We start from the raw sequence: 27,226 nt of genomic DNA, 5'->3' as shown, positions 1-27,226 counted from the left end.
TGGGAATAGTGTGATGGGAATAGTGTGACAGGGGAATATTGTGATGGGAATAGTGTGACAGTGGAATAGTGTTACAGGGCAATAGTGTGATGGGAATAGTGTGACAGTGGAATAGTGTCACAGGAATAGTGTGACAGTGGAATAGTGTGACGGGGAATAGTGTGACGGGAGTAGTGTGACGGGAGTAGTGTGACGGGAAATAGTGTGACGGGAAATAGTGTGACGGGGAATAGTGTGATGGGAATAGTGTGACAGGAATAGTGTGACAGCAGAATAGTGTGATGGGAATAGTGTGATGGGAATAGTGTGATGGGAATAGTGTGACAGGGGAATAGTGTGATGGGAATAGTGTGACAGGGGAATAGTGTGATGGGAATAGTGTGACAGGGGAATAGTGTGATGGGAATAGTGTGACGGGGAATAGTGTGACAGGAATAGTGTGACAGGGGAATAGTGTGACAGGAATAGTGTGACAGCAGAATAGTGTGACGGGAATAGTGTGATGGGAATAGTGTGATGGGAATAGTGTGACAGGGGAATAGTGTGATGGGAATAGTGTGACGGGAATAGTGTGATGGGAATAGTGTGACGGGGAATAGTGTGACAGGAATAGTGTGACAGGGGAATAGTGTGACAGGAATAGTGTGACAGGGGAATAGTGTGATGGGAATAGTGTGATGGGAATAGTGTGACGGGGAATAGTGTGATGGGATAGTGTGACGGGAATAGTGTTGAGGGGAATAGTGTGACGGGAATAGTGTGACAGGAATAGTGGGACAGGGGAAAGTGTGAACGGAATATGTGACAGGGAATAGTGTGATGGGAATAGTTGGACGGAATAGTGTGATGGGATAGTGTGACGGGGAATAGTGTGACAGGAATAGTGTGACAGGGGAATAGTGTGACAGGAATAGTGTGACAGCAGAATAGCGTGACAGTGGAATAGTGAGCCATGGTTGGCCTTTCCCGTTCATGCACTGGCGACCAATAGAATCAAGGCAGTCCCCACACATGTGCTTAGCCCTGTCTGTTCCTGTGTCCTCTCCACCGGCTCTCGGTGTTCTGAAACCCACACCATGAATGCCTGGGTCCTTCCCTCCACTAAACTGTAGCTCTCCAAGGGCAGAGGCCAGTTATTCCATCCTACATGCCCTGGCTTTTGGCATAGTGCCCAGCACACAGAAAAGGCATAATAAATGTTGAGTGAATCATTCATTAACATCAGGAAACACCCTGGGGTTCTGATTTATTGTTTTACGTAAGATTCTTGTCTCCCTACCCTAACTGAAAGGCAGCCTTTTAATCACTGGTATCCAGCACTTAGCCTATTGCTCTGTATATAGTAGGAGCTCAATAAGTGTTGAATGATGCGAGTCGCATGGTGGTTAGTTTATTTTCAGATCAGATTGTTTCCAGCCAAACGGCAAGAACAGAGCCATATCTTCCCCATGGAATGAGTACAAGGCAGCCTCTAGGAAGGAGGTGGGAGGCTCTGCAATGGGAAGGGTTCCAACAGCCTAGGTCAGTACTCCTCCCAAGGGTGACATCAGAGATGTACCAGAGGCACAGGGAGGGGACTGTCACAGTTCCTTCTTTGGACATCACCTCCAGCTCCAGTTTTTGGGACACAGATGGGGAGAAGTCCAGATCCAAGCCATAGGGCTGACCCTTGTAGACACTACCCCATCACTTTAGAGGAATCAGAGAAAGCCCATTGAGGGAGGCTGCTTGCACGTCCTGAACTGACTCAAAACCAAGGAAGCATCTGGAAACTCTACAAGGACTCCATCATGTAAATATTGTACTCTGAGGTCACAAACATAACCAGCCAGAAACTGCAGCAGCTGAGGCCCCTTCCCTGGAGGCCAACAATTAACCCCATGTAAAGATTACCAGGAAGAGAATAAATAGCTGGGAAAAGTTTCCCAAAGGATCCCAGCCTCCCTGCCACTCTTGTTGCCTGAACAGAAAGCATGGAGGAGGCAGGGAAGCTGCTAATGCCTCATTAATGACTGTTGCAATCACTGAGACCCTGGCTGTCTTGATTGGCTTCTCCTCTGATCCACGTCAATGGCGCCCTGTCCTGTCTCCTCTGACCCTGTAGACAATTGGTTACTGGTGTTTGATTCTGAGCAGATCAGCCAGTGAAGAGGAAATGCTTCCTTGTGAGCTCCTGCAAAGTGTAGGAAATGTAGGCAACCCAGTGAGCAGGGCTGCTGCGAGAGGGACTCTTGGTGGGGGTGCAGGGGACACCCATCCCAGCCTGGGCTCGGAGCACCCACCAGGACTTGCTTGTTGTCCCAGGCAGACCTGCCATTGACTATGGGAACATAGTGTTCCTTCAGAGCAGGGTCTGTAAGGCACAAAAACGTCTTTCTCTGTAACCGAAGTGGAAAAAAAGTATCTGAGTCACTTTATACATCAGGTAAATATCCTCATGAGCATGTCATTAAAAATTTGCCATTTCCCCTGACATTTCCACAGCTTGCTAGAACACTGCCTTCTGCTCCAGTTATAGACAAATGACCCTCCATTCTCTGCTTCTGCATTGGTCTTTTAGCTTATTCCTTGGACTGACTTTCTGGGGGGAGGGAAGGATGATTTGAAGACCTGTAACCTCTTAGAATTAGAAGGGACCTTTGTAGGGATCATCTGGTCCTACCTTCTCTCAGAGGCAGATATCTGCAATGGATGTCTTCCTAACAGCTTCCCAAACGCTCACATGCTGAGTGATTCCAAGAACAATGCCCACTTTCTGTTCAAAGGCTCTAAATGTTATATGCTCCTTTTGACAGTAGCCAAAATCCATCTCCTGTCACTTCCATCCATGGGTCCTGGTTCTGTCTTCTGGAGTGACATAGACTAAGTCCATTTCCTTTTCCAGGTGACCTCATGTAGTTTTTCTAAGCTACACTTTTATTTATCTTCTTGTCCCCATGTGGAGCCCTTCTAGACCTCCCATAGAGGAGGCCTTCTAGACCTACACAGAGGAAGTGGCTTCTGTGTGACAGTGTTGCTTCTACAGCATGGCACCTGGAGCCGGTTAGCCTCGCTGGAGTCCACAGTCACGCATGTGCTTTCTCTTACTCTCAGGCTGAGCACACATACTCCCGAGCCCCCGCCCTTTGAGCCCCTTGTTTCCCATGTGGCCTGAGATGACAGCAGCAGTGACCATGGCTCCTCTCCAGGGCCAGGCAGCCGTGCTTATCCCCTGCTCCCCAATGGCTCCATAACCTTATGCTCCTGCAGAGGAAGTGGGTCACGCCAGGAGGAGCAGCTATAGCGTGAGACAGCCCAGTGCCTCTCCTCTCACCCTCAGCGAAGAACCCTTGGTCACCAGGGTTTCCATGTGGGTTTGATGGAGGAAGGGTAGAGATGTGGGGTCTTCTGTATTCCTTTTCTCTCCCCTGAACAGTGATATAAGAGCCCTTGCCCCACCCTCAGGCAGCTCTCATGCTTCTTTAGCAGAGAGGGCCCCCAGACTCCCTGACTTACCAGTGGGCCTCTCCCTGTGCTGCCTCCTTCTGGCACCCAGGACCACCTAAACGCCCTGTGCTCCCAAGGCATGGCAAGCTGCTTCCCCTCCAGGGGCTGGCTGCAGGGGGAGATGTGGACAGCGCCACCGTGGTAGCATCCCTGAGCTTGGATGCCTCTACCTGTGTTCCCCACACCCCTCCTTGTACAGGACCTAGGAGATGAGATGCCTTTTCCAAATACCATTTGTAAATGTTGGAGCCATGTTTTTTTCCGAACTAATCTCAGAACTGTTCTGTGCTCCTGTCAAGTTGGTTTTGAAGAAGGCAGCTCAGGTGGTTAAAATGAGCACTAGTGAGACCAAATCTATGACCTCAGGATCCTTCACGAGAAATGGCTCCATGGCTACCGACTGCATCACAGGCACAGCCCAGCCTACTCTTAGGCAGGAGGAGCAGGGGAGACAGTGGGGATGCGTCTGGACAGCCTAACCCCACTGCTGGATGAAGAGCAGCAGCTGCTGGAACATGATGCACAGCAAAGCTCTTATTCCACAATACCTCCAGCTTTCAACTAGTCCCAATCTTCAGTGTGTTGATGAGCAAAATAGACTTTTGCAGACACAGTGGGAGCATGGAGGTGAGAACAAAGGCATCTTTGACAGGCAGGAACATTTCCTTACCCTTCCAGAGCAGTGGCCAGCAATCCTAGCTCATCATCACTTCTGAGAGCTCTGGGAAGAGTTGCTGCAGCCATGGCTGCTGCCCCTGGGAACTTGGCTTTATCATTCTGTTCTTTGCTCAGAAATTCAAGTCAAGTAATTTAGAATTCTTTATCCAACAACTGCTTTAGGAAAAGAACATGTCAGAAGCATTTGCTGACATCACCTTTAAGATGTTCACGTAGTTTAGGCATCTCTCTCTTTCCTTTCCCTTACAACTCTTTCTGGCATTTTCATTTGGTGGTGGTAGGAGAGTGGGTGTGTGGAGTGCATTCCTGCCCTTCCCTCCCTTGGTAAGTCCAGGTGTTCAGGGCCAGTGCGCGCCAGGTGCCTCTTCTCCCAGGCACTTCCACAAGTGTAGAGGATGCCTAGACGGTGGGCACTTCCGTCAATTAACTTTGTGTTGCACAGGCTTGGAAAATGAGGGCCAAATGTACATAGAGGGTGTGGTCTTGATCAGAGGTTTTGCCACAACTATTATTTTTATATGGCCTGAAGCAGGCAGTCCTGTGATTGGGTACTCCAAAGTCAACAACCCTGTGTTTCTTCAGTCTCGTCTTTGTTTATTCATTGACTGTTTTACCATGCATGCCCTGGTTCCAGGGACTTAGGAAGAAAGAAGGCAGGTACACAGGCTCTCAGACCAGGTTCTACCTCCCATCAAAGGAGGAATCTCCTCCCTTATGTTCCAGCCCACACGCTGTCCTGCCCCAGCCCAAGGAAGCTCAGTCTCTTGAGCTTGTTTTGGTGTCCAAAGGCCCAAGTGTCCCTTTTCCTCCTGGCTCTTTCCTCCCAGCCCTGCCCCTGAGGGTGCTCAGACCTCTTGGCATTACTCTTCTAAAGTAGACTTTTATATATTTGCAGCAACTGTCTTCTCTTCTGCAGGGTCTTATCGTTACCAAGTAGATATCACTTAATCCATCAAATGCTCCTTTCATACCATGTTCCCACACTTCTGCCACTCCATATTTGTATAGTTGGATTAAAAAGGAAAATCTGAGTTCAAGTCCTGGATATCTTTGTTAACCTTCTGTCTCATTGATCTGTCTAATACTGACATTGGGGTGTTCTGCACCAAGTGGACCTAATAGACATCTACAGAACTCTCCACCACAAATCAACAGAATATACATTCTTCTCAGCACCACACCACAATTATTCCAAAACTGACCACATAGTTGGAAGTAAAGCACTCCTCAGCAAATGTAAAAGAACAGAAATCACAAAAACTGTCTCTCAGACCACAGTGCAATCAAATTAGAACTCAGGATTAAGAAACTCACTCAAAACCACACAAATACATGGAAACTGAACAACCTGCTCCTGAACCACTACTGGATAAATAATGAAATGAAGGCAGAAACAAAGATGTTCTTTGAAACCAGTGAGAACAAAGATACAACATACCAGAATCTCTGGGACACATTTAAAGCAGTGTGTAGAGGGAAATGTATAGCACTAAATGCCCACAAGAGAAAGCAGGAAAGATCTAAAATCGGCACCCTAACATCACAATTAAAAGAACTAGAGAAGCAAGAGCAAACACATTCAAAAACTAGCAGAAGGCAAGAAATAACTAAGACCAGAGCAGAACTGAAGGACATAGAGACACAAAAAAACCCTTCAAAAAATCAATGAATCCAGGAGCTGGTTTCATGAAAAGACCAACAAAATTGATGGACCGCTAGCAAGACTAGTAAAGAAGAAAACAGAGAAGAATCAAATAGATGCAATAACAAATGATAAAGGGGATATCACCACTGACTCCAAAGAAATACAAACTACCATCAGAGAATACTGTAAACACCTCTATGCAGATAAACTAGAAAATCTAAAAGAAATGGATAAATTCCTAGACACATACACCCTCCCAAGACTAAACCAAGAAGAAGTTGAATCTCTGAATAGACCAATAACAGGCTCTGAAATTGAGACAATAATTAATAGCCTCCCAACCAAAAAAAGTCCGGGACCAGATGGATTCATAGTCGAATTCTACCAGAGGTACAAGGAGGAGCTGGTACCATTCCTTCTGAAACTATTCCAATCAATAGAAAAAGAGGGAATCCTCCCTAACTCATTTTATGAGGCCAGCATCATCCTGATGCCAAAGCCTGGCAGAGACACAACAAAAAAAGACAATTATAGACCAATATCCCTGATGAACATCAATACAAAAATCCTCAATAAAATACTGGGAAACTGAATCCAGCAGCACATCAAAAAGTTTATTCACCACAATCAAGTTGGCTTCATCCCTGAGATGCAAGGCTGGTTCAACATACACAAGTCAATAAATGTAATCCATCATATAAACAGAACCAAAGACAAAAACCACATGATTATCTCAATAGATGCAGAAAAGGCCTTTAACAAAATTCAACAGCCTTCATGCTAAAAACTCTCAATAAACTAGGTATCAATGGGACGTATCTCAAAATAATAAGAGCTATTTATGACAAACAGCCAATATCATACTGAATGGGCAAAAACTGGAAGCATTCCCTTTGAAAACTGGCACAAGACAGGGATGCCCTCTCTCACCACTCCTATTCAACATAGTGTTGGAAGTTCTGGCCAGGACAACTAGGCAAGAGGAAGAAATAAACGGTATTTAAATAGGAAGAGAGAAAGTCAAATTGTCCCTGTTTGCAGATGACATGATTGTATATTTAGAAATCCCCATTGTCTCAGTCCAAAATCTCCTTAAGCTGATAAGCAACTTCAGCAAAGTCTCAGGATACAAAATCAATGTGCAAAAATCACAAGCATTCCTATATACCAATAACGGACAAACAGACAAATCATGAGTAAACTCCCATTCACAATTGCTACAAAGAGAATAAAATACCTAGGAATCCAACTTACAAGGGGTGTGAAGGACCCCTTCAAGGAGAACTACAAACCACTGCTCAATGAAATAAAAGAGGACACAAGCAAATGAAAGGACATTCCATGCTCATGGATAGGAAGAATCAATATCCTGAAAATGGCCATACTGCCCAAGGTAATTTATAGATTCAATGCCATCCCCATCAAGCTACCAATGACTTTCTTTACAGAATTGGAAAAAAACTACTTAAAGTTCATATGGAACCAAAAAACAGCCTGCATTGCCAAGACAGTCCTAAGCAAAAAGAACAAAGCTGGAGGCATCACGCTACCTGACTTCAAACTATAAGACAAGGCTACTGTAGCCAAAACAGCATGGTACTGGTACCAAAACAGAGAGATAGACCAATGGAACAGAACAGATACCTTAGAAATAACACCACACATCTGCAACCATCTGATCTTTGACAAACCTGACAAAAACAAGCAATAGGAAAAGGATTCCTTATTTAATACATGGTGCTGGGAAAACTGGTTAGCCGTAAGTAGAAAGCTGAAACTGGATCCCTTCCTTACACGTTATACAAACATTAATTCAAGATGGATTAAAGACTTAAATGTTAGAACTAAAACCATAAAAACCCTAGAAGGAAACCTAGGCAATACCATTCAGGACATAGGCATGGGCAAGGACTTCACGACTAAAACACCAAAAGCAATGGCACCAAAGCGAAAATAGACAAATGGGATCTAATTAAAGAGCTTCTGCACAGCAAAAGAAACTACCATCAGAGTGAACAGGCAACCTACAGAATGGGAGAAAATTTTTGCAATCTACCCAGCTGACAAAGGGCTCATATCCAGAACCTACGAAGAGCTTAAACAAATTTACAAAAAAAAAAAAAAAAAAAAAACCCATCAAAAAGTGGGCAAAGGATATGAACAGACGCTTCTCAAAAGAAGACATTTATGCAGCCAACAGACACATGAAAAAATGCTCATCATCACTGGCCATCAGAGAAATGCAAATCAAAACCACAATGAGATACCATCTCACACCAGTTAGAATGGCGATCACTAAAAAGTCAGGAAACAACAGATGCCGGAAAGGATTTGGAGAAACAGGAATGCTTTTACACTGTTGGTGGGAGTGTAAACTAGTTCAACGTTTGTGGAAGACAGTGTGGCAATTCCTCAAGAATCTAGAACTAGAAATACCATTTGACCCAGCCATCCCATTACTGGGTATATACCCAAAGGATTATAAATCATGCTACTTTAAAGACACATGCACACATATGTTTATTGAAGCACTATTCACAATAGCAAAGACTTGGTACCAACCCAAATGTCCATCAACGATAGACTGGATTAAGAAAATGTGGCACATATACACCATGGAATACTATGCAGCCATAAAAAAAGGATGAGTTCTTGTCCTTTGCAGGTACATGGATGAAACTGGAAACCATCATTCTCAGCAAACTATCACAAGGACAGAAAACCAAACACTGCATGTTCTCAATCATAGGTGGGAATTGAACAATGAGAACACTTGGATACAGGGAAAGGAACATCACACACAGGGACCTGTTGGGGGGTGGGTGGCAGGGGGAGGGATAGCATTAGGAGAAATACTTAATGTAAATGACGAGTTAATGGGTGCAGCACACCAACATGGCACATGTATACATATGTAACAAACCTGCACGTTGTGCACATGTACCATAGAACTTAAAGTATAACAAAAGAAAAAGAAGTTAAAAAATTAAATAAAATACAAAAATCTGCTAAGTTTAGCTGTTTTTATCTTACTCAATTTTAACTCATTAGTGTCAGCTCATCCTCCTAGCCTACCTAGTTTTTGGAAATCGTATCTCTGTTATCTGTGTCGTCACTGAGTCTTTTGACATCTGTACAATTGGATCCCAGAGCTGTGGAGCTGAACATGAGGTATAGGGGAGGAGCGTGGTGGCCCCAGAGTGTGCCCTCAGCCTTCAGTGGCACCTTCGCATAAGACCTCAAACGAAGACGCAGACTGTGCCTATGGCAAGCATCCAGGCTGCCTGTCTGAATGCTAAGCACGCAGTAGGTGCTTCATAAATACGGATGTGGGTGAGCGGTTATCAGGCACGTCTGACGAGAAGCCTGATTCGTGGTGTGCCATCCCCGTTTCAGGAAAGTGGCTTCCATGAGCTCATTTGCTAGGCAGCATCCACTGTGTTTTATAGTGTGGGCATGAATTAATAATGAACAACACTCCTAATTAGGCTGGAATAAAAACACAGGTTAAAAAAGAGAAACAGCTGGGGAAGTGTGTTCTGACTGTGCAGCCTCTGGCTCTGGGGGCTTGATTTGGGGGTGCAGCAACCACTGCAGTGGACAGTTTTCTGGAAAGCAGGTCCCCTACCCAGTTGTCCCCAGAGAGAGAAAATATTTGTTTTTTCCAGCACCCCTTCTGCTTGTGCTGTCAGAATAAGAAAAAGTGGCTCTGGCTGGTTCTCCCTGCTCCCTGCATTTCAGGTGGAATGATTTTACTTCATGGAAGTGAGTGCTTTAGTAAGTGCTTGCCTGCGGGGCTTGCATCGGGGAGTCAGGGAAGGAGGAAAAATGTGGTAGAAGTTGGCCTCATCAGGATGTGAAATTGACTGTGAACAATGTGATTTATTAAAGACCACTGTTTGTGCTGGTTAAAATGTGCACTCAGCTCCTAGCAAGGATCTCTTGCTCATAATGGAGAAAGCTCCCTGAGGGTGGTCCCAGCTGCCCCTTCCTCTGTCTCTCCTTGCCAAATTACGTTGCAGACTCAGTCCTTAGCAGGGGCCATGTAATTGTGGCTTTAATGGTTTTAATAAAGGATCATGCAGGCACTGGGAACATGCTCTTCAATGCTCACAGTCTAAATTAGGCACTAACCAAGACAAAGGATATAAGCATGCTCATCCATGCTTTCTCTGGACCCCACTACAAAGACAAGAAAGGGTGGCCCCAGGAGATGGGGGGACCGAGTGAGTGAGTGATAGCTGAGGTCTGAAAACACCATCCTGAAGCTCCTTCCTCCCTGTTACCTTGAGCACCTGGAGTAGGGGGATGAAATGAGATTTGGAGGCCAAGGATTTGAAGGAAAAGAATCCTGGCCAGGAGGTTCACCATGTGGCCCGAAGCAAGCTGCTGCTTTCTGAGCTTCAGTGCCCAAGTGCACTGTGGAGTCGCACAGCCCTTAGTTCTAATGTCCAGTGAGCGTTTAGACCTTGGGAAAGCTACTTCTCTGGGCCTTAGTTTCCGTATCTACTAAATGGGGCTGGTGACACCTGTCTGATAAGGTGGTTGTGAGAATGTGGGATGTACCCAGCCAAGCCACATGTAATGCTCAGTAAATGTCTGTCTCCTCTGCTCCATGCGTGAGCACCCAGTTTAGTAGGAAGCCCTTCCCCCTGCAGATTCCCCTACAACAGCAGTTCCCAAAGTGTGATTCTCAGACCAGCAGCATCCACATCACCTGGGAATGTGCTAGAAATGCAGATTCTCAGGCCTACCCCAGACCTACTGGATCAGAAACTGTGGGGTGGGGCCCTGCAGTCTGCGTTTCACCCTGTCCTCCAGGTGGTTCTTTTTATTTTTTTTCCTTTTCCTTTTTTTTTTTATTATACTTTAAGTTCTAGGGTACATGTGCATAACGTGCAGGTTTGTTACATATGTATACTTGTGCCATGTTGGTGTGCTGCACCCATCAACTCGTCAGCACCCATCAATTCATCATTTATATCATGTATAACTCCCAATGCAATCCCTCCCCCCTCCCTCCTCCCCATGATAGGCCCCAGTGTGTGATGTTCCCCTTCCCGAGTCCAAGTGATCTCATTGTTCAGTTCCCACCTATGAGTGAGAACATGCGGTGTTTGGTTTTCTCTTCTTGTGATAGTTTGCTAAGAATGATGGTTTCCAGCTGCATCCATGTCCCTACAAAGGACGCAAACTCATCCTTTTTTATGGCTGCATAGTATTCCATGGTGTATATGTGCCACATTTTCTTAATCCAGTCTGTCACAGATGGACATTTGGGTTGATTCCAAGTCTTTGCTATTGTGAATAGTGCCGCAATAAACATACGTGTGCATGTGTCTTTGTAGTAGAATAATTTATAATCCTTTGGGTATATACCCAGTAGTGGGATGGCTGGGTCATATGGTACATCTAGTTCTAGATCCTTGAGGAATTGCCATACTGTTTTCCATAATGGTTGAACTAGTTTACAATCCCACCAACAGTGTAAAAGTGTTCCTATTTCTCCACATCCTCTCCAACATCTGTTGTTTCCTGACTTTTTAATGATTGCCATTCTAACTGGTGTGAGATGGTATCTCATTGTGGTTTTGATTTGCATTTCTCTGATGGCGAGTGATGATGAGCATTTTTTCATGTGTCTGTTGGCTGTATGAATGTCTTCTTTTGAGAAATGTCTGTTCATATCCTTTGCCCACTTTTTGATGGGGTTGTTTGTTTTTTTCTTGTATATTTGTTTGAGTTCTATGTAGATTCTGGATATTAGCCCTTTGTCAGATGAGTAGATTGCAAAAATTTTCTCCCATTCTGTAGGTTGCCTGTTCACTCTGATGGTAGTTTCTTTTGCTGTGCAGAAGCTCTTTAGTTTAATTCGATCCCATTTGTCAATTTTGGCTTTTGCTGCCGTTGCTTTTGGTGTTTTAGACATGAAGTCCTTGCCCATGCCTATGTCCTGAATGGTACTACCTAGATTTTCTTCTAGGGTTTTTATGGTATTAGGTCTAACATTTAAGTCTCTAATCCACCTTGAATTAATCTTCATATAAGGAGTAAGGAAAGGATCCAGTTTCAGCTTTCTACTTATGGCTAGCCAATTTTCCTAGCACCATTTATTAAATATGGAATCCTTTCCCCATTTCTTGTTTCTCTCAGGTTTGTCAAAGATCAGATGGCTGTAGATGTGTGGTATTATTTCTGAGGACTCTGTTCTGTTCCATTGGTCTGTATCTCTGTTTTGGTACCAGTACCATGCTGTTTTGGGTACTGTAGCCTTGTAGTATAGTTTGAAGTCAGGTAGCGTGACGCCTCCAGCTTTGTCCTTTTGACTTAGGATTGTCTTGGCAATGCGGACTCTTTTTTGGTTCCATATGAACTTTAAAGCAGTTTTTTCCAATTCTGTGAAGAAACTCATTGGTAGCTTGATGGGGATGGCATTGAATCTATAAATAACCTTGGGCAGTATGGCCATTTTCACGATATTGATTCTTCCTATCCATGAGCATGGTATGTTCTTCCATTTGTTTGTGTCCTCTTTGATTTCACTGAGCAGTGGTTTGTAGTTCTCCTTGAAGAGGTCCTTTACATCCCTTGTAAGTTGGATTCCTAGGTATTTTATTCTCTTTGAAGCAATTGTGAATGGAAGTTCATTCATGATTTGGCTCTCTCTTTGTCTGTTACTGGTGTATAAGAATGCTTGTGATTTTTGCACATTGATTTTGTATCCTGAGACTTTGCTGAAGTTGCTTACCAGCTTAAGGAGCTTTTGGGCTGAGACAACGGGGTTTTCTAAATATACAATCATGTCATCTGCAAACAGGGACAATTTGACTTCTTCTTTTCCTAACTGAATACCCTTGATTTCTTTCTCTTGCCTGATTGCCCTAGCCAGAACTTCCAACACTATGTTGAATAGGAGTTGTGAGAGAGGGCATCCCTGTCTTGTACCAGTTTTCAAAGGGAATTTTTCCAGTTTTTGCGCATTCAGTATGATATTAGCTGTGGGTTTGTCATAAATAGCTCTTACTATTTTGAGGTACGTTCCATCAATACCGAATTTATTGAGCGTTTTTAGCATGAAGGGCTGTTGAATTTTGTCAAAAGCCTTTTCTGCATCTATTGAGACAATCATGTGGTTCTTGTCTTTGGTTCTGTTTATATGCTGGATTACGTTTATTGATTTGCGAATGTTGAACCAGCCTTGCATCCCAGGGATGAAGCCCACTTGATCATGGTGGATAAGTTTTTTGATGTGCTGCTGAATCCGGTTTGCCAGTATTTTATTGAGGATTTTTGCATCGATGTTCATCAGGGATATTGGTCTAAAATTTTCTTTTATTGTTGTGTCTCTGCCAGGCTTTGGTATCAGGATGATGTTGGCCTCATAAAATGAGTTAGGGAGGATTCCCTCTTTTTCAATTGATTGGAATAGTTTCAGAAGGAATGGTACCAGCTCCTCCTTGTACCTCTGGTAGAATTCAGCTGTGAATCCATCTGGTCCTGGAGTTTTTTTGGTTGGTAGGCTATTAATTGTTCCCTCAATTTCAGAGCCTGCTATTGGTCTATTCAGGGATTCAACTTCTTCCTGGTTTAGTCTTGGAAGAGTGTAAGTGTCCAGGAAATTATCCATTTCTTCTAGATTTTCTAGGTGATTTGCGTAGAGGTGTTTATAGTATTCTCTGATGGTAGTTTGTATTTCTGTGGGGTCGGTGGTGATATTCCCTTTATCATTTTTTATTGCATCTATTTGATTCTTCTCTCTTTTCTTCTTTATTAGTCTTGCTAGTGGTCTGTCAATTTTGTTGATCTTTTCAAAAAACCAACTCCTGGATTCATTGATTTTTTGGAGGGTTTTTTGTGTCTCTATCTCCTTCACTTCTGCTCTGATCTTAGTTATTTCTTGCCTTCTGCTAGCTTTTGGATGTGTTTCCTCTTGCTTCTCCAGTTCTTTTAATTGTGACGTTAGAGTGTCAATTTTAGATCTTTCCAGCTTTCTCTTGTGGGCATTTAGTGCTATAAATTTCCCTCTAGACACTGCTTTAAATGTGTCCCAGAGATTCTGGTATGTTGTATCTTTGTTCTCATTGGTTTCAAAGAATATCTTTATTTCTGCCTTCATTTCGTTATGTACCCAGTAGTCATTCAGGAGCAGGTTGTTCAGTTTCCATGTAGTTGAGTGGTTTTGATTGAGTTTCTTGGTCCTGAGTTCTAGTTTGATTGCACTGTGGTCTGAGAGACAGTTTGTTATAATTTTTGTTCTTTTACATTTGCTGAGGAGTGCTTTACTTCCAATTATGTGGTCAATTTTGGAATAAGTGTGATGTGGTGCTGAGAAGAATGTATATTCTGTTGATTTGGGGTGGAGAGTTCTATAGATGTCTATTAGGTCTGCTTGGTGCAGAGATGAGTTCAATTCCTGGATATCCTTGTGAACCTTCTGTCTCGTTGATCTGTCTAATGTTGACAGTGGAGTGTTGAAGTCTCCCATTATTATTGTATGGGAGTCTAAGTCTCTTTGTAAGTCTCTAAGGACTTGCTTTATGAATTTGGGTGCTCCTGTATTGGGTGCATATATATTTAGGATAGTTAGCTCTTCCTGTTGAATTGATCCCTTTACCATTATGTAGTGGCCTTCTTTGTCTCTTTTGATCTTTGATGGTTTAAAGTCTATTTTATCAGAGACTAGGATTGCAACCCCTGCTTTTTTTTGTTCTCCATTTGCTTGGTAGATCTTCCTCCATCCCTTTATTTTGAGCCTATGTATGTCTCTGCATGTGAGATAGGTCTCCTGAATACAGCAGACTGATGGGTCTTGACTCTTTATCCAGTTCGCCAGTCTGTGTCTTTTAATTGGAGCATTTAGTCCATTTACATTTAAGGTTAATATTGTTATGTGTGACCTTGATCCTGCCATTATGATATTAACTGGTTATTTTGCTCGTTAGTTGATGCAGTTTCTTCGTAGCCTCGATGGTCTTTACATTTTGGCATGTCTTTGCAATGGCTGGTACCGGTTGTTCCTTTCCATGTTTAGGGCTTCCTTCAGGGTCTGTTGTAAGGCAGGCCTGGTGGTGACAAAATCTCTAAGCATTTGCTTATCTGTAAAGGATTTTATTTCTCCTTCACTGATGAAACTTAGTTTGGCTGGATATGAAATTCTGGGTTTAAAATTATTTTCTTTAAGAATGTTGAATATTAGCCCCCACTCTCTTCTGGCTTGTAGAGTTTCTGCCGAGAGGTCTGCTGTTAGTCTGATGGGCTTCCCTTTGTGGGTAACCCGACCTTTCTCTCTGGCTGCCCTTAAGATTTTTTCCTTCATTTCCACTTTGGTGAATCTGGCAATTATGTGTCTTGGAGTTGCTCTTCTCGAGGAGTATCTTCGTGGCATTCTCTGTATTTCCTGAATTTGAATGTTGGCCTGCCCTACTAGGTTGGGGAAGTTCTCCTGGATGATATCCTGAAGAGTGTTTTCCAACTTGGTTCCATTTTCCTCCTCACTTTCAGGCACCCCAATCAGACGTAGATTTGGTCTTTTTACATAATCCCATACTTCTTGCAGGCTTTGTTCATTTCTTTTTCTTCTTTTTTCTTTTGGTTTCTCTTCTTGCTTCATTTCATTCATTTGATCCTCAATCGCTGATACTCTTTCTTCCAGTTGATCGAGTCGGTTATTGAAGCTTGTGGATTTGTCACGTATTTCTCGGGTCATGATTTTCATCTCTGTCATTTCATTTATGACCTTCTCTGCATTAATTATTCTAGCTATCAATTCTTCCACTCTTTTTTCAAGATTTTTAGTTTCTTTGCACTGGGTACGTAATTCCTCCTTTAGCTCTGAGAAGTTTGATGGACTGAAGCCTTCTTCTCTCATCTCGTCAAAGTCATTCTCTGACCAGCTTTGATCTGTTGCTGGCGATGAGCTGCGCTCCTTTGCAGGGGGAGATGCGCTCTTATTTTTTGAATTTCCAGCTTTTCTGCCCTGCTTTTTCCCCATCTTTGTGGTTTTATCTGCCTCTGGTCTTTGATGGTGGTGACGTACTGATGGGGTTTTGGTATAGGTGTTCTTCCTGTTTGATAGTTTTCCTTCTAATAGTCAGGACCCTCAGCTGTAGGTCTGTTGGAGATTGCTTGAGGTCCACTCCAGACCCTGTTTGCCTGGGTATCAGCAGCAGAGGTTGCAGAAGATAGAATATTGCTGAACAGCGAGTGTACCTGTCTGATTCTTCCTTTGGAAGCTTCCTCTCAGGGGTGTACTCCACCCTGTGAGGTGTGGGGTGTCAGACTGCCCCTAGTGGGCGATGTCTCCCAGTTAGGCTACTCAGGGGTCAGGGACCCACTTGAGCAGGCAGTCTGCCCGTTCTCAGATCTCAACCTCCATGTTGGGAGATCCACTGCTCTCTTCAAAGCTGTCAGACAGAGTCGTTCGCGTCTGCACAGGCCTCTGCTGCTTCACCTGTTGTTTTTTAGCTGTGCCCTGTCCCCAGAGGTGGAGTCTACAGAGACAGGCAGGTTTCCTTGAGCTGCTGTGAGCTCCACCCAGTTGGAGCTTCCCAGCGGCTTTGTTTACCTATTTAAGCCTCAGCAATGGCGGCCACCCCTCCCCCAGCCTCGCTGCTGCCGTTTCGGTTAGATTGCAGACTGCTGTGTTAGCAATGAGGGAGGCTCCGTGGGCGTGGGACCCTCCCAGCCAGGTGTGGGATATGTTCTCCTGGTGTGCCCGTTTGCTTAAAGCGCAATATTGGGGTGGGAGTTACCCGATTCTCCAGGTGTTGTGTGTCTCAGTTCCCCTGGCTAGGAAAAGGGATTCCCTTCCCCCTTGCGCTTCCCAGGTGAGGCAATGCCTCGCCCTGCTTCAGCTCTCGCTGGTCGGGCTGCAGCAGCTGACCAGCACCGATTGTCTGGCACTCCCCAGTGAGATGACCCCAGTACCTCAGTCGAAAATGCAGAAATCACCGGTCTTCTGTGTCGCTTGCGCTGGGAGTTGGAGACTGGAGCTGTTCCTATTCGGCCATCTTGCTCTGCTCCCCCTCCAGGTGGTTCTGATGCAGACTTGTTGTTCTGGGATTTTCTGCTTCAATTTCGAACAGATGACAACCATCTAGTCCTTTCTCCTGAGAGGATGTGAAAGTGACAGCTGACCATTTTTTGAAAAAACTGTGAGGGCTGAACACTGGGGTTTGAGTTCCAGGTGCGTAAACTCTGTCAGGGTAAGGAATTATTATTAGAACTTTGAGGTAGCAAAAGCCTGTTCTTCAAAGCTTCTGTCCAGCGCCCCCTGTGTATGGAGTTAGATCCAGTGGTTTGCAGGCTCAGAAGCCTGGGGCAGCTTTGCTCTTGCTGTGTATCTTTTGATAAGGAAACCAGCCCTCTGACGGAAGAAGGCTCCTGCCTCATAGGCTTATTAAGATTAAAACTCTAAATTTAGCTCTGGAGGAAGGTCTGCAGGCTCAAGGCCATTTGATGAATGCCTCCACGATATCTGCAGACTGCAACTGCTGGAGTAAATAAGATTTAACTACAGCTGCCAAGCCACCTTATCATTCCCCCCTATCAGATCTGAACATGGTTAAACTAAGTGCTGTCAGAGCCAGCTCATTGAATGAAGGCAGCAGTGCATAAAGTCATTCTGAATAATTAATGAAATAATGGTTGTGAAGCTGGTGGGATGGTGCAGAGTGCTAGGGCAGGGCCAGTGTGTTTCCAGATCCGGTGTCAGCACCCTAGGACTAGGATCTGGTGCATGAGGCAGTTCTTTAAGGAAAGAAGCACTCATTCTCCAGAGGCCTCAAAATAGAAAATGCCACCAAAGCAGAGATATGTGATATTTGGGATATCTAACAAATGTCAGGGTACAGGCACGGACCTGTAGATCCAAAGAGATGGTGGCCAAATGCAACAGCAGACCGTTGGGGCCCCTGCAGAGCCACATGTGACCCCTCTTTTTGTATTAGACAAGTCATGAGGGAGAGGCCAGGACCATGGCTTTTACTCACTCTAGGGTAGCATATCATTCTTTTAATGTCAGGTATAGTGTCTCTGATGCACACCGACTGAGTGTCAGCCTCGAGGGCACATGCTGAGGATATGCTCAGAGTCAGTGACAGAGGTCCCCAAATTCATCAGTCACCAAGTCTTATAAATCCCTCTTTGGCTGCATCTCCTGGAGTTGCCTCTTTCCCTTCACTCTGCTTCCCCATTGGATATATCGTTCTCTGAGTCAGCCCATGAGCAAACCCTCTGGAGGTTGAAATTCATCAGCCTCACATTGGTCTTAACCAGGATGGCTGTGTGGGCTGTTTCATGTGCACAGTGCACCCTACAGACATGGATGGATATGTTGGTGACATTTAAGAATCGTATTAGGTTGCTGCAAAAGTAATTGCGGTTTTGCCTCTGAAAGTAATGACAAAAACCACAATTACTTTTGCTCCAACCTAATATATCCTTCACATTTGCAGACTTAGGCTTTGACCAAGAAGAGTTGGTCTTAGGAGGTGAAGCTTGTTTTCTTTACCACCTGGTAGTTCTTAGGAGTAATGGGAATTTCCTCTCTTTCCTTTCTTAGACTGGTTTTGAGTCACTGGGGGACATTGCTCTATGGGACCAGAAAGTAAGAATCTATCATTTTAGCTGTCAGGACCCAAGGGCCAAGCTGGGAAGGTCACAGTGCTGTGCAACGCTCAGAACTGGGAACCAGCAAGGTGATGACTGCACAGTGGATGAGCCAGAGGGACAGCAGGCAGTGGGGTGCTGGAGTCTCTAGCCTTGGTGGAAGGAGGAAGTTAAGGCAGTATTAATGCTAGATAAATAGTGGGTAATGGTAGATTTTAAAAACTAAGGGACAGACATTCAGACTATTTTCCACATAGGACTCAACCTGACACCCCGGGCTTGGGATGTGGACTCTGGGCCTTTGTGAGGCGATGTGACTTCAAGCAAGATTATCACTATCGGATTGAAATCAAAACCAGAGTTTGAGAATCCGCTAGCTGGGTGCTCTATGACAAGTTATTTACCTTTCTGAGCCTCAGTTTCTCCCTCTTAAAATGGGAAGAATAATTTCTACCTCAGAGTGTTGTAAGAATTAACTAAGATTGTGTATTCTTTGTGAATGGTGTGGTAGATTGCATATTCTTTGTAGACCATTTACATGTAGACAGACTATGGTGCTGGGTGGCTAGGAAGAAAGCTTCCCTGAAGTTTGTTCATGTGCTGGCCATCAGCCATTTTCTTCTAAAAATGGGTACCAGTAGGATGTGGTCTTTGAAAAAGCCCTGTTAGAGACAAGATGGCAGTCACAGGCTCAGGAGTGCTGCCCAGCCTGACAGCCAAGTGAGCCTGTGATGCAGTAATTGATAGCTCAGACACAATTCAGCAACTCAATTAACTCATCTCCCATTAGGATGGATTGATTTATTTCTTGGGATAGGAATTTGTGCTGATTCAGCAACAGCAGCCTTCCCACTACTGAATGCATCTGCGTGGTTAAGAAAGCTTTTCCAGTGCTCCTGCTCCCCAGAGGCCTCAGGGGAAGAAGGCATGATTAGGGGAGACCAGTGTTCAGTCCTACACACAACAAGTCCCCCTCCTGCTAGGAAGATGAAGGACTGAAGGTCCATCATTATTTTATATATATATATTAATATATATAATATATATATATTTATATATTTATATATTTTAGATAGAGGCTCGCTCTGTTGCCCAGGCTAGAGGTACAGTGGCACAATTTTGGCTCACTGCAATCTCTGCCTCCCAGGTTCAAGTGATTCTTGTGCCTCAGCCTCCCGAATAACTGTGATCACAGGTGCACACCACCATATCCTGCTAATTTTTGTATTTTTGGTAGAGACAAAGTTTTGCCATGTTGGCCAAACTGGTCTTGAACTCCTGGCCTCAAGTGACTTGAGTGCCTCGGCCTCCCAAAGTGCTGGGACTATAGGCATGAGCCACCGTGCCTGGCCTACCATCATTTTGAAAATGAATTTTGGGCCAGGCCCGGTGGCTCACGTCTGTATTCCCAGCACTCTGAGAGGCTGAGGCAGGCAGATCATCTGGGGTCAGGAGTTGGAGACCAGCCTGAGCAACAAGGAGAAACTCTGTCTCTACTAAAAATACAAAATTAGCTGGGAGTAGTGGCGCATGCCTGTAATTGCAGCTACTTGGGAGGCTGAGGCAGGAGAATCACTTGAACTTGGGAGGCAGAGGTTGAGGTGAGCCAAGATCACGCCATTGCACTCCAGCCTGGGCAACAAGAGCAAAACTCTGTCTCTAAATAGTACCTGACTGCATTGGGATAAATGGTATTCCTCCCGGAATTCATGTGGACCTGGTACCTCAGCATGTTACTTCATTTGGAATCACCATTCATGATGATTCTGTCATCACAAGTCTTATTCCTGAGGTCAGGAAAGGGTAAGGAACCCTTGACAGCCGTCTGGTACATGCCAGGTCTACTGTCTGTAGGAACGTGTGTGCATTAAAAAGTCCAGTGAGCTGTGGGTATGTAACAGAATTGTCAAGTGGCCCTATATTACTCTTTTGTATTTGTAAAACACTTTTAAAAGCAGTACCAAATCTGTGATCTTATTTTATTTGCATGTATGCTTTTTAAAAATTATTCTGAGCTCTAATTGTGTAGATGGGGAAACTGAGGCCCTAATAGGGTCTCATAATACAGTCAGGATTATAAGTCCTCCTAAGTGCTATCTAGCCACCTCTCTGGATGGCATATACAGTAAGAATGGGGAGAATTTTCAGAACCTAGCTATGGCTTGTGCTAAACATGTCTATGCCTCACCTCTGGGCAATCTTGGGGACAGTCTTCCTTACAGTCCTGTGTGTTAGGCGGAAGCTTTCACAGGGTGTCACTTGATAGCCACAGGTGCCAAGCAGAGCTGTGCAATGCTCCAGACCTAGCATTGTGTAAACGAAGCATCCCCATTGGCCCATCTCCACAGCTGGCCTCTGGGCTCCGTGTTTACCAAACACTGCTGATGCCTCACTCCAAACACAGCTGAAGTCCAGGAGTGCTTTCTGTGTCCAAAGCCCACTCCCCTCATCCTGCTCCCTGAACCCACTGAGGAGCAGGTGTTGGCCGGTCCCCTGGCATCTGTGCCTGAGCCGCAGTAATGAGAGCTCTGAGGGCTTCCAGCAGGATGGATCCATCTGGAAGTTCTGGGAAAGTACCTGGCTGTATTGAGCTAAATAGTGTTCCCCCGAGAATTCATGTATACCTGGCACCTCAGAATGTGACTTCATTTGGGAATAGGTTATTTACAGATGTAACTTGTCAGGTATCTTGAGAGGAAATCCTGGATTTGGGATAGCCTTTAAATCCAATGACTGGTGCCCTTAGAAGAAGAGGAGAGGACAGAGGGAAGAAGGGTCTGTGAAAATGGAGGCAGTGATGCTGCCATAAGCCAAGGGATCCTAGGAGCCACCAGAAGCTGGAAGAGGTAAGGAAGGGTTCCTGCCAACACCTTGATTTCAGACTTCTGGCCTCCAGAACTAAGAATACATGTCTATTGTTTTAATACACTAATAAGTTTGGTAAGTTGTTATGGCAGCCACAGGACACATACTGGCTGCCTAGCAGGAAGTGGAGCTGTAGGGCTGGTCCTGGAGCCAGGCTGCCAGGGGTCCTCTGCTGCCCTCACCTCTCTTGCCTGCGGGGCCTGGGAGAACACTGTGGAAAGCTAGGCTAAGGCACAAGGAAGGCCAGGGCTTGACTTCCCTGTTGTCACTCTCATCTTGGTGGAGAAAGACTTCCGTGCCCTCTCACCATTATTATTACGACCTTTTTTTAAGTTTCTGTGCTATGCTAGGCACCGTGCAAGTCTTTATATCATTTCACTCTGTCCTTGTAAGGACACTATTCAGTAAGTTGCTCTATCTCTAGTTTTTCATTTGAGATTCATTAACTTGCTCAAGGTTCCACAGCTGGCAAGTGGCAGAGCCAGAATTTGAACTCATCCCACTTAAGAGCCTGCACATGTACCAGTATGCTACAGTGACTTCCCCAGGCCATATTAATAAGTATGGTAGCTAATGGTTGACATAGCAAGAAGAGAGCCTGTAACCATCCCCAGGGGCTTCCCGCAGCCTCCTTCCTATTCCTACCACTGTCTGCCTGCCTCTTCCCTAGGCAGCAGCCACGTCACATGATCCCTGTTCCTTGGATGGCCTGTAAGGTTACACATCAGGTGGTCTTCCTCTGGTAGCTGGTCCCTGTCCCTTGCCATCTGACAAACTCTTGCTCAGCCCATGTGGCCCAGTTTAAATGTGTTCTGTGCTTTCCATCATCCAGCGCTTACCACATGGATCATAAATCCCACTGGTGTGCGTGTGTGTGTCTTTCCAAAGTTGGAGTGGGAGTGCTTTTGACACGGGACTGGGTCTTTCCATTTTGCCATCTTGTATCTTCCCCAGCATCTCTGGCTCTCCAAAATCCCCAATCAATGTTTAAGTGAAACATGCAGAAGACATGAAGATTGTTAAGTAACAAATACTCAGCAGAAAGGGCTGTTACTTTTAAAAAAAGAAGAAGAAAAATAAAAGAACATCAGATATTCTAAGATAAGTATTTGTAGAGGGAATCACTAAAAGCTTTCAGTTTTGAAAGCAAATATTTAATTTAGGCTCCCCCTTCTGTGTGCTTACAAATGGCACTAAATTCAGTATAATGCTCAATCTACATTTTGAGATTTACTATGGGACTCATGGACTTTAAGAAAAAAATGTAGTTCATTGTAAGTGCCTACATTTCACAGTCATTCTTTTCTTTTAACACAATTGGAGTGACAAAGGTAATGACTTCCTAGCTAGCCATATTCAAAAGAAATGTCAAAACTTTAAATTTATAAAGCTCTCTGTAAAATGTTGTGATGCCCCCAATCAAATGACCCTCCTGATCTTGCCCGGCACCCTTTTCCTCTCGGCTGCTGGCACCTTCCTGTCTCATTGCCAAGGATAGGCCACATCTGCAAGTCTATCCCACTCCCCACCACTTAGAACTCTTGAAAGCTCTGGGGAGGCTGACCAAGGACAGAGGACTCTATATTTAGAGCTTCAGGATCCTAAATGCCCCAAGGCTCAGAGCTCCTATTAGTGCTATTTCACACTTACTACGAGTTTAAAACAAACAAAAACAACGGTGAGGATGATGATGGTGATTTTTGTGTCTTGTGCATGAATCACACAATATTATTCTAGGGGGAAACGTACCCTGGTTTCAAACAACTCATTTAAAACTACAGGTTTTGGAACATGACCTACATGTTTACAGTGGCACATGAGACTCTACTTTTTCTCAGACTCATGGACGTTTTTCCTTTTTCAATTACTAACTGCTTTAGTCCTCTAAACATGAATACTTCTTCTTCTTCTCCTTCTTCTTCTCCTTCTCCTTCTCCTTCTCCTTCTCCTCCTCCTCCTCCTCCTCCTCCTTCTCCTTTTCCTTCTCCTCTCCTCCTCCCTCTCCTCCTCCTCCTTCTCCTTCTCCTTCTCCTCCTTCTCCTTCTTCTCCTTCTCCTTCTCCTCCTCCTCCTCCTCCTCCTCCTTCTTCTTTTCTCCTTCTTCTTTTCTCCTTCTTCTTCTTCTTCTTCTTCTTCTTCTTCTTCTTCTTCTTCTTCTTCTTCTTCTTCTTCTTCTTCTTCTTCTTCTTCTTCTTCTTCTTCTTCCTCCTCCTCCTCCTCCTCCTCCTCCTCCTCCTCCTTCTTCTTCTTCTTCTTTCTTCTTCTTTCTTCTTCTTTCTTCTTCCTTTCTTTTTTTGTAAACCAATACTGGGTCTAACTCTGTGGCCCAAGCTGGATTGCAGTGGTGCATTCGTAGCTCACTGTAACCTCTAACTCCTGATCTCAAGTGATCCTTCCTCCTTGGCCTCTCAAGTAGCTAGGACTACAGAAACATGCCACCAGGCCTGGCTGATTGATTGATTGTAGAGATGAGGTTTCACTATGTTTCCCAGGCTGGTCTCCAACTCTTGGACTCAAGTGATCCTCTCACCTCAGCCTCCCTAAGTGCCAGGATTACAGGTGCCTGACCCTAAACATGGATTATTTAAAAGCCTGCCCTATTTCTAAACATGGTTCGTGTTTGCAATAGTGCACTCCTCATTTTATGCTGACTCTGATGGTAATGTAGGACTCAGTTGCTGAAGTTGTCGTTACAGCAGACTTTCCAGGAGGCCTGTGTTGTTTCTCAGGTTGCCTTCTCCAAAAGGGGACAGTTTGCCCATATGGGACGTCCTGCCCCAAGCATTTCTAACTGCTCTTCCATCTCTGTCCTCCCTCTGCAGGCTGGCCATGGGTGACCCTCTCTGTCCTGGGATTCCTGTACTGCTACTCCCACGTGGGCATTGCCTGGGCCCAGACCTACGCCATGGACTAATGCTGTTGGGTCCAGGCCAGTCCTTGCTGCTGGCCTCCAAGGCAAACAGTGCTTCACCCTGACCTCTCACTCCAGCACAGACTCTAAGGGATTTGATCTGTTCATTTTCGGTTGAATGTTCTCACTCCAAGACTGGATGCTAGATGTCATAGAAAATTCACAGCCAAACAATCTTCTAACCTCAAGTCTTTGAAATCTTCTACCCCAACCCATCATTTTCCTATTGAGGAAGCTGGGGTCCAGGGCAGTTTTGTGTCTTGCCCAACTACACAAGGTGACATTTTGGTCTAGAACCTACTCTCATGAGCCCTTTGCATTCTTTCCCCTTAAGCAAGAATAGAATGTAGTGGACATTTATTGATTGAGACACAGAAATCCTGATTAGTGATAGGCCTGTCTTCTGGGCGGTATTTCTAAAATATTTGAGTGACATTGATGTTTAAGTGACCTCCTTTATCACATCCCACAGTGTCTCTAGAAGCAGCACTAGGGTTTGAGCTTCACACTTCAGCCCCTCTGTAGGAAGGAGAGCAAGCCACAGCTGTCTTTTGAATTACCTAGTCCAAGAAGACAGTAGCAGCCCTGTAGCATTCTAAGGCATCCGTACCCAAGGAGTCCTGTGATTTGAGCTTCAGCAGGGTGATCTACATTTGCGTGCTTGTTTCTGAGATTTGCAGAGAAGTATAACATGGTAGTTCCTCTACCTTACAGTTAATAGTTTCTTAATAAAGAAGCAGCATTTAGAAACCACAGGATAGTGTATCCACAGATGGGTGCTATCAGGCTAGTCATGAGGATGGTGTCCTGGAGTCTTGTCCACCCTCTCCACACGTCTCAAAAGTCATCCTCCTATTCAGTGATTCACCTTTAGTGGTTTATATTGTTATGGTTTGATTCAAATGGAGCCTTTTCTGTCATGTAGATAATCTACATGTTTGTAGAATTATTTTTAATATGTTTGAGGAAAATGTTTAAAATCTAAATATATTCACATAACTTGATTATTCACTCCTCTAAAAAGATGCTGGATAGGCTACGAAAGGTCCCAAGTGGTAGATAATTCAGGATACTTCTGTTTGAATTTGGAATTTTTTTTTTTTTGAGTGGGGAGGGGTAAAGGAGCCTTAAAATTTGAATCCATAATATGTCTAATTACAGGAGAATTTACAAGCATCTCAAGTAGGTGAATTAAGTTGTCATTGAGTGAAAGGTTCACCTGGACCTAGTGCTGCCTCCTGTTTATTACATAGCATGGCCCTTATGTCTTGAGTTGAGGTTATCAACTCAATGAGGCTTAAACTCCTAGAGTACAGGACAATTTTGTTGACTGTCTTTCTTCATAGCTTCTCTGCTTGGCAAAGAGATGGGAGGGGGGCCAGATACTGACTACCCTGGGTAGGCACATTATGTGTTAACTGAAGCAAAAGACAGAGGCCAGAGAGGGGCAGGTAGACCTGCATAGCAGCAGCCTCAGCAGCTGTCTTGGTAAAGGAGAGAGAGAGAGACATGGGGCCGGTGATTCCAGGGTGCTCAGAAGTTTTAGGAAGGAATGAGCCTCAGGGAGGAGTGGGCACCTACATGAATGCAGTAAACCTTCATGGACTAACACTGATTCAGGATTTGTGGCCAGCCAGAGGGAGTTCGGCTGAAGTTTACTTGGAAAGAAAGGGCTTGCTAAGAAAAAAAGGAGTATAAAAATGATGATATGGAAGTGTCTAATGTATGTGTACATGTAAGTAATACAAAAGTTTTGAGCTCTTCCAAGTATACCATTTATAGAAAAACAAATAGGCTTATTCATTCATTAAACTATTTTGGAAGAGTCAGTGGATATATTTGAAAGTGGTAATCCTGAATTTCTTTTAAACTATTATATGATTCATAGTGGTTCTCAGGAATTAATAAATGATTACTGTGTTTAGCTCTGTATTTGAGGCTGATTAATTAATATGTGGATTATCCAGGACCATTGTTTTGCTTAACCTCTTCCTATTCCCAGCTGTAATATGAAAATGATAATGCTTCTTTCCTCATGCATATTAACTAAAATCTTGTAGTTACTCTGAATGGTGGTGCCTGGGCACACAGAGGAGTTCAGCCAAGGACACTGGACATGTCATCAGCCCTGGGCAACTTCAGGCACAGTGTTGGGAAAAGACTAGACAAGCTCCCAAGGTCAGTTCCAGACCCTGGATCCTCTGATACCAGCCTCACTCTGCAGGCAAGACCAAGAGCTGCAAGCACAATCGCCAAGATGCTACCCAAGGAGGGAAGCAAGATGCCTGAAGGACACCCAAACCTTAGTCATTCTAATTCTTGGGACCACACAAGAAGACTAAAAGGTTATTTTTTCAAATTAATTTGTTTGAAGTGTCAGGAGAAAACATTTTGTTCCATTAAAGATAGCAGGCCTCAAGAAAAAATAAATCAATGACACAAATAATTGTATAATAATCTATATATTGGGAGAATAGCAATTTTGGTGGGGGAGGGGGCGGCTTCCCCTTACAGAAATTGAGACTGCTCACTTCCTTATTTAAAATAATACAACCATTGAAAAAAAAATAGTAAATTAACCATAATATAATGAGTTTGGTTTTTAGCAGGTGTATCAGAATATATCCATACAATAGGGTTCCCTTCAGTGTGGACAACATGAGAAGCCAAATTATCGTGATACTACTAGCCTCAGCACCTTTTGAGAAAGCCTCTCTGAGGCCTTTCTCAGGGAAATTGTTTCATTTTAAAACAAAAAACCGTCTTTTTAAAATCATTGAACTCCATCTGGCACCCAAAACATGGCATTCATTACTTAGCTCTGTATTACTGGTCCTTTTGACTAATTACAAAAATCATATTCACAGAGATGTTTTGCAACATTGAAGAGATCTAGATAGAATGCTTTAGGCTGGGCGTGGTGGCTCACACCTAGAATCCCAGCACTTTTGGGAGGCCGAAGCAGGTGGATCACTTGAGGTCAGGAGTTTGAGACCAGCCTGGGCAACAGAGTGAGACCCTGTCTCAAAATAA

The 27,226-nt window shown here is 44.3% G+C and overlaps 1 protein-coding gene across 3 annotated transcripts in view; it reads left to right on the top strand.

Annotated features, from left to right (window-relative positions):
• HHAT (hedgehog acyltransferase) overlaps positions 1–26,357 on the top strand; it is a 377,292-nt gene extending 350,935 nt beyond the window's left edge. For 2 of the 3 annotated variants that reach the window (XM_030936771.1, XM_030936770.1), the window contains one exon: positions 24,105–26,123. In XM_030936771.1, coding sequence (XP_030792631.1) covers positions 24,105–24,196 — 92 coding nt within the window. In that variant the 3' untranslated portion in view covers positions 24,197–26,123. Of the gene's footprint in view, positions 1–24,104; positions 26,124–26,253 lie in introns of those variants that run through there. The other variant, XR_004058941.1, reaches the window with a different exon arrangement.
• The last annotated feature ends 869 nt before the right edge of the window (positions 26,358–27,226 follow it).

This window comes from Rhinopithecus roxellana, chromosome 8 (assembly GCF_007565055.1).
Source record: "Rhinopithecus roxellana isolate Shanxi Qingling chromosome 8, ASM756505v1, whole genome shotgun sequence".
In the NCBI taxonomy this organism is placed as follows: Eukaryota; Metazoa; Chordata; class Mammalia; order Primates; family Cercopithecidae; genus Rhinopithecus; species Rhinopithecus roxellana.
The sequence above is the reverse complement of the archived record's forward strand: the minus strand, read 5'-3'. Positions and strand labels throughout refer to the sequence as shown.